Raw genomic sequence first — 13,612 nt, forward strand, 5'->3', positions numbered from 1 at the left:
TCTGAAGCTGCCACTCTGACCACAAGTTCATGTTGAATGTGAACCCCCCCCACCAACGATTCTCTGGGTTTGCGGATGCCGTGAGCTCCCCCGCTTAGCCTGTTACCACCTATTTCTGCTTCAGATGGCAACACATCTGGGCAACTTGTCTCATTTAAACATTGCTTCTTCTGCTGGCTCACGGCTTCTTTCCCCCAGACCTGTGCCACTGTATCTCCTCACCCTTCTCCCCACTGTAGAAGAGTCTAGATGTTAGAAGTGGGGACTGCAGGACTATTCGGAGCAAGAACAGTCTCATCCCTGGGGCAGTGTCCGCTCCCTGCGTACCTGTATAGTCAGAAGTTTTCTGAGATTTCTGTGGTATTGAAGCTGCCCTGGGCCGCCTTGGCCTAAGCATACCTCTGTCCTTCTGTCCTTGCAGAACATACCACAGACCTGGGTTTTCCTCGAAGTGCCTTTCTGTCCTCCTCCTGCCAGTACACCATGGTACCACTGGGAGGACTCCCAGGCCACCAGGCCAATGGGCAGCCCTGTCTCAGTGGTCCCAGTAGACGGGCCTGTGCCAGTGGGATCCATGTGAACAGGGGCTGCCCTGCAGCTGCCACGGGCTACCCAGGGGTGAAACCTCAACAGCACTGCCCGGGGGTGCCTCAGCAGGTAACGTTACCCTGGGAATGTGAGCACATGGGTGTGGGCCAGCACGGGGTAGTCGGGCTGCCTCCTGGGGCTTTTTCCCTTCTTGCCTCTCATCCTGGGCTACTGGGTCTGGCCCTCTTTAGTCAGGAACGGCTCATTCTGTTGAACACCAAACAGGAAAGTTACATGGACTCTGCTGTGACCTTTTCGTTACTCTTTCCTTTGAGCAGCAAGATGACACCAGCAGCCTGCTGAAGCCGACCATTCTTGGCACTGGATATGACCCCCCCAGTCACCAAAGTCCCAGGTAACCGGGCCTCTCCCATCCGCAGCTTCTGCTCCAGAACTTGCTTTCTCGTTAGCTCCTCAGACCCAATCTCAGTCACTAAGGAGAGTCAGGGAGGGGGGCATGTCTGACAGCCTGCTCCACCAGACTCGTCTCCTGAGGAGGTGTTGTGTTTGCAGTTATAATGCCCTTCCTGCTTTGGGGCATGGGTTGGCCTGTCAGAAGTCCTTCCCTCACTTGGCAGGCCACAGCAGCCACATACAACTGGCTCTGTCCACAGGCCCCTAGACACCTGACCGCATATCCTTTCATGCACTCAGCATTTACATGGAATAAAATGGAAATAGACTAGAATTACCCATAGAAGTGGCGGTATGACAACTCTCAATGTTCAAAGGGGAGCTGTCCCTGCCCCGTCTGAGCCCGGACCAGCTCTGATGCCCTCAGACATGGAAGCAGCCAGGGCGGTGGGCACACAGGCACACTCTGCCTCCACCTCACTTCTCCATCTGGTCTCATGCCTGCAGGGGTCCCCAGTCTAGCCCAGACGAGGGCTCTTTCTTATATACGCTGCCTGATGACTCAACTCACCAGCTGCTCCAGCCCCACCAAGACTGCCGCCGTCTCCAGGAGCAGCCCACCGCCACAGGCCAGTCAGGCGTGAGGAACATACCCCCGGGTCCCGGGCTGGAAGCAGCCTGGGACCCTCTCTTTCACCGAGGTTGGTGCGAGGGGCAGGGTGGGAAATTGCACAGGCTGGGGATGACATGAGCTAGGTGTCCACAACCCCGCATTGGCCTAGAGAACAGTCCTCAAAGGTGGTGTTAAGAGCCATCCAACAGCTCTTCTAGGGGAGGGACAGGGAGTGAGCCTGTCGCAGTGAACCAGGTGAGGCCGGCTCTACAGGGCAAGCTGTGTCCTCAAAGGCTAAGAAGAGGACAAATCCCCATTTCAGAGAAAGAAGCCCTTTTGGTCTTGGCATTTTAAAACCATTCACAAATTCCAGCCACTTCTCATCACACCAAGAGGCATTGTCTAATCATCCCAAATACCTTGCTTTGTTGGGTCTTGTCTCTTAATTAAGGGATGGGATGATATCAGTCATTAAACAGCCGAGTCTCGCATCATCATCCTAACTCTGCTCCCACAGAGTCTTTGCTCCAGGGGCCTCAGCTGCCCGCCCCATAGTCCTCTTTCGTGCCCGGCTCTTGGAAATCAGCGGGCGCTCAGTTGGGGCACAGGCTGTTTCAGACAATTGGCTAATGTTCTTAGACTCCATGGCATGAATTGTCCATTCACATGCAGATCCTAGACTCTGTCTCTGGGAGATAAAATTCTAAGACAGGGACCTCCTAGAGCCAGACCAGAGCATCATCAAAACTGAACTCTGTCTGGGCTGGGATGGTTATGCCCAGAGAAGTCGTACCAGAGGGGTAGACTAGCAGCTTATATCTGGGAAGAACAGGGCTTTCTTCCACATTTCATGGGCTCAGCTGACTTCATTTGCCCCAGGGTATAGGCTTAGTGCTATATGGATTTTCATGTTTCCCATTTCTCTCTCCCTTCAGGGCCCCCATGCTGCTTGGGCCTTGTACCAGTTGAAGAGGTGGACAGTCCTAACTCCTGCCAAGTGGGTGGAGGAGACTGGTGTTCCCAGCACCCCGCCGGGGCCTACATCGGGCAGGAACTTGGGATGCGGCTCTCCCCCAGCCCACCGGTGCATGTAGCTTTTGAAACACCACCTCCTATAATTTAGGCAGAAACCAATATCCCAGAAAGACTATTGTTTTTAAAAAGAGAAAAAAAATGGTATTTATTTTTCTATAATAGCCATATTTATATATTTATGCACTTGTAAATAAATGTATATGTGTTTTTATAATTCTGGAGAGACACAGAGAATCCTACCCATTGAGGTATGAGGGGGGAAATCAAAGATGCCCTGATAACAGGATTCCACCTGGCAAGAGTAACACAGATTAAGGAGGCAGCCCTTCACCGGACACCTCTGCCGCTGCCCAGGAGGCCACACGAGGCCCCCAGAGAAGCTGCTGAGAGGAAGAGTCTTAGGCACACTGTCTGCAACAACGATGAGGGAAAAGCAAGGGCCCCAGTGTCACAGGCTGGAGACGCTCGTGAAGATGGCTGGACCGGGTACTGCAGGAGACCTTTTCAGAAGATGCTGATGAGCACAGACTAAGATGTGTATTGTTCTATAAGCATTAACAAGCCTTCCAGAATCAATAATCTGTGGCAACCTATCTCTGTAAAAACAAACACTGTAACTAACTTCTAAATAAATGTTTAATCTTCCCTATAACCTTCAACTTAGTCACGGATGAGTCAGCATCCTCTTTAGATGTTAGGATTCAGTTCGAGTATTTGAAGAAAATCTCCACTTGTGACATCTCAGCTCTGGCAAGAGTTTGAGAGCTGGGAAAGGTAGCAGATGTCTAATTCTTTGTCTTTTTAAGTATTGTGTTAGTAACTGTTTAGTCCGAGAGGGAGACAGTGTGAAGCAGTTAAAGCAGCAGATTTGCAGTTCTCTAACTGAATGGACTCGAGGCAAAGCTTTGGTCACACAGATAGGTGTGGATGATGGAGTATTTTCTCCAGAATGCCATTTAGTTAAGTGCTAGGCTGCACGTGTGGTGCCTGATAAAACCCACTTTCCTTCTTTCCAAAGATAGACCAACATTGCCAGAGGAGTTGAATCGCTAGTTGTTTAAAATCAACACTTACTTACGTCCATACAGCCACAGGATCAACCTTTATGCGTGCAACTGGCACTAGCTGGAGGCTGAAGCCTTGCACAGAAAGCCCTAATGCTCAGCCGTTCTCAGGAGGGAAATCTGTGTGCTGGGCTTCAGCAAAGGTGAGTGACAGATGAAGGGCAGCCTGAGGCTGTCCATCTAGGAAGGAGTCCTGGGGCCAGACTTGCCCACCCTAATCACACCAGGAAGAAACCAGCCTCTCAGACAAGTGCACCCTCTACTGGCCGGAAGGGACACCGGGCCTGGGCTTACCTTTGTCGCATGTTTTTTCTGTCCAACAGCTAAACTGGAAAAAGCATTCTCAGTGAGATGTGACATGATTTTCAGAAAAGTTGTATTTAAAAAATATCTTAAGAAATAAAATGAAGGACTTCAAGGAACATGGAAATGATAGAAGAAATAAGCTGTGACTTGAGCCACGACCCTGCACTGTGGGCCTGAAAGTCCCTTCCAAGAGTAGGACTGGGCCAATACTCTCAGTCTTCACTCAGCTAATCCAGGGCCTCTCAGAGCTGGGCTGTAACTCACCTCCTAGCCCACTGGCTTTAAATTTTATTAGATTTTTTGCTCCTTGATGACCTCAGGCAGTTGTCAAAGTCAATTTTGGTGAACTTTTAAGGAAGTGATACGTAAAATTGCTTTCTGCACAGTACTGGAACCATAACAATATTGAGTGTTTTTTGCTCTCAAAAAAAAAAAAAAAGGAAAGAAAAAATTACTTCTAAGGCACACTAAATGAGAAATATGCATATTTACCTTAGTCAATTGCGGGAAAAGACCAAAGTTATCAGGCCTCTAAATTTTAGCCTAGAAAATTAAGCAGCTTAGAGACTCAATTTCATTGTATTTTCTATTTCTTTAGATTCCGAGTAATTATTATAGTCCTTTTTAAAAGACTGATTCAGCTGGCAAGGGCTTTATAATGTACCAAGGGAAGAGTAAGACCTAGTGGGCAGGCGCTCCAGAGGGTGCAGAGCCCAGCTCAGGCCCAGAGCCCTCTCTAGGCAGCAGTGCTCCAGGACAGGACAGCCGGACTTGGCAACAGTGAGCAACTGTGACACACGGGCTTCACTCAGCAGCTACTTTTTCTTCTAGTGTTGGGTTTTGAGGATACTGTGGAAAAGGGTTCAAAATAGCCACGTTACATTAGCAGTTGACCCAGAGGTAACGCATTGTGGATGGATTTTGGCCTCACTCTCAGAAATAAGGCGGCTTTCTCTGAGACACAGCCAGAGGCAGGAAAGAGTCTGATCAGGGAAGCAGGGGTGAATGGAAAGTTATCGCGTGCCAAAGCCAAGCCCGAGTGGTCTCCTCCTGTCGAAAGCTGAACTTCCCAAAGACTCTGAGACTATACTTAAGTACAGATTAAGACTAAGTCTGGAATCAAGTAGAAATGAAACTAAAGCTAGCTCTAGGTCTTGTCCAATTCAAAATAAAAAACAACTGAGTATTAACTTTATTATCAAACCTAGAGGATGAAGGCCTATTTATTGTGGATGTAAGTGGTGATTTAGTCTAGTTCAATTTGGGGAGGAAAAAAATTAATCCTGATTGGTTACAGAGTTGAAAAACTCAGGGTATCTTTGCCATGGCTCTTCCATAGACTCTAAAGTCATTCCTGCTACAGTTGGAATCACAGAATTTCAGAATAGGGAAAAAGAGCTTATCCAAATCCTTCATTTGTCAGATAATAAAATGAGGCCCAGGAAGATTACGTAACTTCCCCTGGCTCTCACCACCATCTAGGGAATGGTGTCTCCCCGGAGACCAACCCCTCTCTCCTGGCAGTTGCTCATTGTGATAGCCAGCCAGCGAGGAACGGAAGCCTCCTGCCAAACAGCTAAGTGAGTGCATCTGGAAGTTGCCCTTCCAGCTCCAGCCAAGCCTCACAGGGCTGTGGCCCCAACTCCCAGCTTGACCATAACCTTGTGAGAGACACTGAGCCCAAAGCAGGCTGCTCTCAGGAACCTGGGTGAGATAAGTGCCTGTTGTGTTAAGCAATGTTTGGGGGACCTTCGTGTAGCAATAAATAAGTAAAACTCTCAGAGCTATGACTAGCACAAAAAGCTTGAAGGGCACACATAGTTTAGGGCTTACAAGAAAGTGATAGCGGGTGTCTCCAGTAGAGAAGCTACTTCACCAGAGTATTTAAACTAATGGGCACAAATTATTCAGTTCTCTTAAATAGGAACAGGAAAACATCTTTGAAAGGAAGCAAGTCCTATCTCCTGTGGAGAGACGGATCAGCAGGCTAGTCACAGGTTAGGAAGGCGACGCTGCTGGGTCATGTTCTACGTTGATGTAACATTGCCTTCCTCACCTTTCCTTCTCCATGACGGACTTCTACTCTGGGACAGCTCAGTGGAGAAGCTCATTCATATATATGGACCCATAGAGCTCTGAACCTAATGTGCTGAGCTCTGTTACTAACAGGGATCCAAATAGCAGGGAGAGCATTCCCAAATGGGACAGCCATCAGCCATGACTTCCCATCACTGCTTACCTCCAAACAAAAAGGACAATCAAGTTAGTTTAAAATGTTACACACAATCAAAAGTGATGGTTAGAGATAGTCTCTCAGAGTGATATAACCTATCAAGACTTAGGGATCTACATCAAAACAGCAAGTGACTCCACTAGAACCCAAAAGAAAATGCAGAGGACATGAAAAACTGTGGAAATACTTAGAACACCGGTAGAGCTGCAAACACCTTCAGAGAAAAGCCGTCTTGTTGACCATTTTGCAAAACACACTCCTGCGCTCCATTCAGAGCTGAGGACTTTGCGCAGCCAGGGCTGAGCAGGAAGCTGGGTAGTCTGCTTTCTGCCAGTCCCAAGCTAACCACTCTGTCTGCATTTCCTGCAGCCTGAGCCCTCAAATAACTGCTCTGTGAAGTCCACAATGTCAGAATTCTGATTTGCATCTCATTCGAAGATACTGCTGGCAGAATAGCTCGTGCTTTTGTTATTTGTTCTCTCAGAAAACACTGAATATCAGTTTATTTTCCAAGGAATGAAAGAAGCAAGTTTTCTCACAGCTTGCTAGTTTTTCTTGCCGACGGCTAAAAATTCAGATAAGCAAGAGACAAATTTCCTACAAGATATATTGCAGGTGCTTTCTTGAAGTTTTGCGATACATACAGCCTTCTGAGGCTCGATATTCAGTCCACTGGGTTCCAAACAGATCTAAAATGGTTCAGTTCAAAGGGAAATAGATGTTGGGGGCTAGAGTCCATTCTAAGATAACCACATTAGAGAAGAGTTATTAATACTATATGACTAGATCTGGTCTTAGACTTTTAAACAAATTCACTTTAAAATAATAGGACTATTGCAGCCAGCAAGGAAACAGACTTCTGGTAAGTCATATGTCGGAAATCTTGGATGGATTTGAAGAAAAAGCAAACTTAAAGGCCCATGGGCTTCATCTCCTCTTGCGGAGGCTGAATGGGTGGGAGGATAAGACCACCTTTCTTACGCAAGAGAGCAATCTCTTCCTTTAAGGCGGAAATCCTTTCTGCCTGCAGTTGGATCAATTCGGTGACCCTCTGTCTTGCCACAATGTCTGCTTTCCGAGGGCCCTGGAAGGCATTGCCCTGTTGAAAGAAAATACCTCCCTGCTTTAAGCATCACATGGAATGTGAAAAATTCCCCATTTTTATGTTAGTGCTAATCTTACTGTCAATTTAAATACCCACTGCTCCTTATTTTAAGGGGCCTTCAATTCTTCCACTGAAATCCCACCATTAGAAATGTGCCCCCCTGGCCTAATGAGTAACTCTTAAAATGAAAATCCCATTAAGTGAGCAATCTGTCATTCCTACTGTAGAGAGCTCAGCAATGAAACCATAAAGGATGGGGTACCCACCCCCCTTTCTCTATACAGCCCATATTTTGTTTCCCAAAAAGGAAATCTCTATTTCCTCATCTGATTCCTTCCCTTGTCCAGTCAACTCCTGCTATGCTATGCTTCAGACATTAGGTTGTTGTTGTTGTTTTTTTTAATTTTATTTATTTATTTGACAGTGACAGTGAGAGAGAGAACACAAGCAGGGGGAGTGGGAGAGGGAGAAGCAGGCTTCCTGCTGACCAGGGAGCCCATGTGGGACGCAATCCCAGGAGCCTCGGACCATGACCTGAGCTGAAGGCAGACGCTTAACAACTGAGCCACCCAGGCGCCTCCAGAAATTATTTTTAAGGCCTTTGTTCGTGGACTAGATTAGAATTTCCTGTTCTGTGTTCTTTCAGAACATTGAACCATTAAAATTTATATCTGAGACTCCTTTTTTCGGTTGAAAAAGTGGCCATTTCATATGGTTCAACCTAACTGCCCATGTGAGATCTTTCTCGCAAGATCCGGTGCCTTTAAGAGCTAGATGGATCTCACCACCCCACGTAGCACCCATCCTAGAGCATGGTACTTAGTATAAGCTCAATAACCTTTGAAAGCACATTAAAGGGAAGAAGATGACACTTATGTAGTATCCATTCTGTGCTTAGAAGTCAGGCAGTTGTCATGTGACTTTGAAGGAAACTTCAAAGAATCACTGAGACAATCAGAGAGCTATTGGCCCTGGCATCACAGGCCCACTAAGCCTAAAACCCTCAGTCATCACCTCCAGACCTCTTGTTAAGTGAGGAAAATGACCTTTGTTTGTTTAAGCTCCTCTCCACAGGGCTTTTGGCTACTTGTAGCTAAGCTCAGGCCTCAGCTCATGGCATCACTCCAGATGCTCACTTCGAAGTCACCGTAACTTGCCCTCATTTTCCTTACCATACCCAAAGTTTGGCTATTCTTACTTTGAAATGTCTGATCCTTTTTTGTTCTTGCCACCTATATCCCAATTCATGCCTAGATTGCTGAAAGAATAACAGCAATGGAGTCAGCTTTGGAGGTGGACAGACCCTGGTTTAAAAACTCAGCACCGTGCATTACCTCTGCGGTAGTTACTTAACTACTCTGAGCTTTGGAAGGTACTGTTTTGAGAGTTGTAGTAGGAAATATTCCATGTAAAGAGACTATCCATGAAAATATATTACTTTAATACCATAAAAATTACCTATGTAAAGATAAGCATGGAAGGATCTGCTATGTAAAGAGACATACACTATTAATTTTCTTCCCCATTCAACTGATCTACTCAAACTCTTCAGACTCTTTTCTCCAATATATCTGGACTTATCAAAGCACATAAAGTCGGGGCGCCTGGGTGGCTCAGTGGGTTAAAGCCTCTGCCTTCGACTCAGGTCATGATCTCAGGGTCCTGGGATCGAGCCCCGCATCGGGCTCTCTGCTCAGTGGGGAGCCTGCTTCCTCCTCTCTCTCTCTGCCTGCCTCTCTGCCTACTTGTGATCTGTCTGTCAAATAAATAAATAAAATCTTTAAAAAAAAAAAAAGCACATAAAGTCAACAAGTGTTTATAACTGCTTATTATATGAAAATCGTGTTTAGGCATTAACCTCCTGGAACACTATCCTGACTCATCACTCAAAAATTCTTCAGTGGATAAAGGGCCCTTGATACTCAGATTTCTACTATCCTTTCATATGGAATTTCCAATGATAAACTTCCCAATTCCTCTTACTCGTTCTTTCTGTGCTTAGACAGATGATTCTTGAACTCTAGCATGCCTCAGAATCTTCTGGAAGGCCTGTTAGAGTACAGGGCCTGTTAGAGTATAGGGCCCCTCTTCCAGAGCTGCTGATTCAGTAGATCTGTGGGTGGGGCCCGAGAATTTGCATTTCTAATAAATTCTCTAGGTGATGCTGATGCTGTTTTTCAGGGGACCACACTTTGAGAATCCCTGGCTTAGACCATTTCCAGGATGCTTAAAGAAAACCAAGGGACACAATGGGCATTTTTGCAGATAATATTGTAAGACTATGACATACGTTTTATAACATGTCACATATGTATTAGGTTCCTAGAGGCTCCTAGAGGATACTCACCTAGGTGAACCTTGAATCAGGTAAACCTGTATGAAATACATTGTCCACCATATACTATGTACTAAGTATTATGTCAGGCTCAATAAACATTATATAAGAACAAGTTGAAAGCCATAAAAATAACAAGTGTTTTAATAAAGTAATATGAGATCCCACCATTAAAGATACCCACTTTAAATCAAATGAAATAAACACATATTGGAAATGGGTATTTGTTATAAATTTAGAGATTATTTTGGTGTCATTTGTACCTAATAATCTTAACTCACCGGGACGAAGGCAAACCCCATAGATTAGTACATATGTAAACTCATGGCACTCAAAAGGCATACAGTAAAGCTAATCCCTCAGGCTCACCTCTAAGTAGGTACCGGCAACTTCATGTCCTCAGGGACCGAGGTGGACCGGAAAGGGTCCAAGATCAAGGTTTGTTTAAATGCCGGCACTTGACATTCTTACGAATAACTACTTTCACGGAGCTTCCCCAACTCTGACAAAGGGTCTGAAGGAAAGGAACATACCTGCTGGTTCTGTAGTGTATTCAACCGAGAATCAAGCTGCTTCTTTTCAATACATAAATCATTCATCTGATGAAGCTTTTTGGTGTGTTCTTTTGTCTTCATCATCAACTCCCATCGCACCTGAGCAATCTTTTCCTGCCAGGGTGGGAGGATATAAAATGGGTTAAGTGAGTAAGAGAGGAAGCAGAAAAATACATGCTCAGATTTGATCAAAACCATTCAGCAAATATGCATATGAAAAAAATACAATTGGAAATCACTGTGAAAATGCAACCAGAGCCAGCTGCATTGGCCCTGGCTCAATTAGAGAAAAGAAGAATGTGGGTATGCTCAAAGGTACAAGGAGGTAAAAAAGATAGACATAGGTATCACTTCACTGTTGAAGAATAAAATCAGTAGGTATACTGAGTGCGCTATTCATTACTAAAAGGAAGAGTATTAATTTAAGCAGCAGACTTCCATATATTTTTCTTTCTCCAGTCTTGGCCCAAGATCCTCAAGTAGCCAGCTTGCATGGCCATACATCTCCTAAATGGCTTTCCTTTGTTTTTTACTGCTCCAAAAATTATTTTAGATTACACATATTATCTCCAGAATTCCCCTGAAAATCTTGGATAAGCAAAGATGAGACAAGATGACACTAGGAACCTCTTTTCCTGCCCTGTCTACTGATGAGATAAGATGGGAAACTGGAGAAGTCATAAGGACTTGGGGGCTTATAAAAGCTTTATACAAGCTCCTATCTTTGAATCTAGCTACAGTTGGGGCACTGCCTCCTCTCATAGCTCAGGGAACAACGTAGGCAGTAACATCTTCTAAGACCCTACCAGCGAAATAGTCCAAACTGGTTATAGAATCTATTACTTAGAGATGTTTTCTAATTTCCAGATCCAAAGGGCATGTAACAGCTATAGGGAGAACTACAACTGGGATCCTCAAAGCACGGCGATTCCATCTCTAACGTTGTCAGAGCATTTATTTTACACTAATGGAAACCTCAAAATGGAATCTTGGTCATCGTCCATTCCATTTTGTCATATTTCCACATACCCACACCCCAAAACCTATGCTGCAGCTTTCACCCAAGACAGGCAAGTCCCTTCAACCAAGTGAATGGTCAGGATGTTGAGACAGGCTTAAGATCACGGGGGAACCAAGGGGGGCCCACAGACTTGTCTCTGGCTACTCAGATGCTACTCAAGAACCACTGGTAGCATTTCTTGCCTCGACCCACGTTCAGCCAAGGTGGGTCACCTGTCCTCTCGGCCGTACCTCCCACATCTTCATTTCCTTTGCATTCGTTAGCTCCTTTCGAAGTTTTTTGATCTTTAGCTCTTCAAGCGTTGTGTTCACGGAAAGTGTCTGAAGGGCTTCTAGGTCTATCACACGGCCAAACTTGCTGATCATTAGTTGATGGACTGTTTCTTCCATTTCTAAAAGAAGGCAGTACTGTCTTAGTGTGTTCAGTGGCCCCCACTGTTATTAAATGAACAATACTGGTAGCAACTACTTTCCAAAGAACAGCTTTTGTAAGAAGATGGTAAAAGATTTTATGTTACCAGTTGGCTTTTCCTCCATGACTCACCTGCTCCTTTCCTCACTTAAAATGCCCAATCCTATGCTGTCTTTTCGTCTACTTGAAAATCCTGCATAAAGCAGACTCCATTTTCCCCCAGCTGCTTCCACCCTCTGCTGTGCCCCTCCTCACACTGTCAAGGGCCCCAGCTGGAAAAGGAACTCTTCAGATTTTTTTTTTTTTTTTAACGACTGATCTCTACAGCATCTAGTGTTAAGAACAGAGCAGGCACTTAGAGGAAGTTTGCATCATACTCCAAGTAAAAATTAAAGTCTGAGTCTCAAACATTCCAGGCTCACTCTCATCTCAGATCCCACTGACTACAGTGTTCTTCCCCAAATAGCCACCTGGCTCCCTCTCACCAGCCCATTTTCTTTTTTCTTCTTCTTTTTTTTTTAAGATTTTATTTATTTGATGGAGAGAGAGAGAGTGCATAAGTAGGGGGAATGGTTGAGGGGAGGGAGAAGCAGGCTCCCCACTGAGCAGGGAGCCCAATGTGGGGCTCCATCCCAGGACCGTGGAATCATGACCTGACCTAAAGTCAGACGCTTAACCGACTGAGCCACCCAGGCGCCCCCAGCCCATTTTCTAAAACCAAGTTATAAGAATCATTTCCAATACACTCAATTCTGAAGGGGTAACCAAGAGCAGGTCCTCGTCCTCTAACCAGGGAAAACCACACTTTACCAGTATGCCACGTCTCCAGGGAGCTGTTCCTGGCTCCTACAGACCTGAGCACTCTCCTTTCCCGTCCCTTCTTAATTTTTCTTCTTAGCAATGATCTCCATCTAACATGCATTATAATATATCTTACTTTTGTTTACTGTCTTTCCTCAACATGAGAACAGTGGAACTTCTGGGGATAATTCCATAGGTGGAGTCTGACTCCCCAGGAAAATATAATCTTGTAACAAGACTTTCTTGGTCACCGGACTGCCCCCTAAGTGAAGTCTTGAAGACCCTAAGGTATCAGAAGATGATAGAGTTCCGCAATGGTGTGGAGGTTTGTATCTGGTTATGGTTGAATATAATGATACAGCTGGCATGACTGCCATTGTGTGTGATCCAAGAGGGGCTGTTCATGTGTATTCGATGTGAGCACAGTCGCTATGGACTTGTGTAATGTAGCAGCTGTGATAATCAGTGATGCAAAAACCACACGATGCTTAGATTATTTGCACGCATGTACTAGCCTGTGGCTGCCTGCTTGGCCTCAGTAAGGACCTTGAGACTCTCTCCAGCTAGTGCCCTCTGCCATGACAGCCTCACGTACCAGGATGCGGACTCTGGTCCTTGCCATTCCCCCTGTGGAGCCAGCCTCATGCCCTTCTCCTGATTTGATGAGACCAACTAGCATTTACAGGGGACATAAAGCCTTCTGGAATATTTTTACCACATGCCTTCTCCGTGGCCAAGAGTTGTGTTCTCCTTGAAATGAAGTAAACTTACCACTTCTCACCACCATGTTCTAGACTCTCCTCTTTGTTCACTGAGTCTGTCAAGGGAGGAAGGCAACAAAAAGCCAACTGTGGTGTTTCTCATCACTGCTAAGCCTTTGTTCTCTGGCTTACAGAAAAGGAACCTACTCCTACTTCTACTTTCAGAATCAGGAGAACTTCAATCAGACTCACAACTTGCTTTTCAGAAAATGGGTTGAGGGCAGGTGGGGAAAAGAACTGAAAGTTGCTGAATAAAACTTATGGAATTATTCCCTTTTATTTCCATTAACACTCTAAAAATTTACATAGCTCATTTCATCTTCACACATTTTCCCAAACTTAGAATTTACCCAAACTGAAACAAGCTTCTTTCTTTGTTTTCACACTAGTTTATTCCTTGGTTTAATGAACGGTACTTTCAGATATAAACA

General features: G+C 45.3%; 2 protein-coding genes across 4 annotated transcripts in view; one reads left to right on the top strand and one right to left on the bottom strand.

Annotated features, from left to right (window-relative positions):
- Positions 1-3,246, top strand: part of BOC (BOC cell adhesion associated, oncogene regulated) — a 69,533-nt gene extending 66,287 nt beyond the window's left edge. For all 3 annotated transcript variants that reach the window (XM_032852220.1, XM_032852221.1, XM_032852222.1), the window contains 4 exons: positions 422-657; positions 867-943; positions 1,450-1,643; positions 2,491-3,246. In XM_032852220.1, coding sequence (XP_032708111.1) covers positions 422-657; positions 867-943; positions 1,450-1,643; positions 2,491-2,678 — 695 coding nt within the window. In that variant the 3' untranslated portion in view covers positions 2,679-3,246. The remainder of the gene's footprint in view (positions 1-421; positions 658-866; positions 944-1,449; positions 1,644-2,490) is intronic.
- Positions 3,247-6,786: 3,540 nt separating this feature from the next.
- CFAP44 (cilia and flagella associated protein 44) overlaps positions 6,787-13,612 on the bottom strand; it is a 159,616-nt gene continuing 152,790 nt past the window's right edge. Inside the window, exons 33-35 of the mRNA XM_032852219.1 lie at positions 11,439-11,599; positions 10,167-10,301; positions 6,787-7,292 (exon numbers count right to left, since the gene is read on the bottom strand). Of these exons, the coding sequence (XP_032708110.1) occupies positions 7,104-7,292; positions 10,167-10,301; positions 11,439-11,599 (485 nt within the window). The 3' untranslated portion in view covers positions 6,787-7,103. The remainder of the gene's footprint in view (positions 7,293-10,166; positions 10,302-11,438; positions 11,600-13,612) is intronic.

This window comes from Lontra canadensis, unplaced genomic scaffold (assembly GCF_010015895.1).
Source record: "Lontra canadensis isolate GAN:19392208 unplaced genomic scaffold, GSC_riverotter_1.0 scaffold6, whole genome shotgun sequence".
Classification (NCBI taxonomy): domain Eukaryota; kingdom Metazoa; phylum Chordata; class Mammalia; order Carnivora; family Mustelidae; genus Lontra; species Lontra canadensis.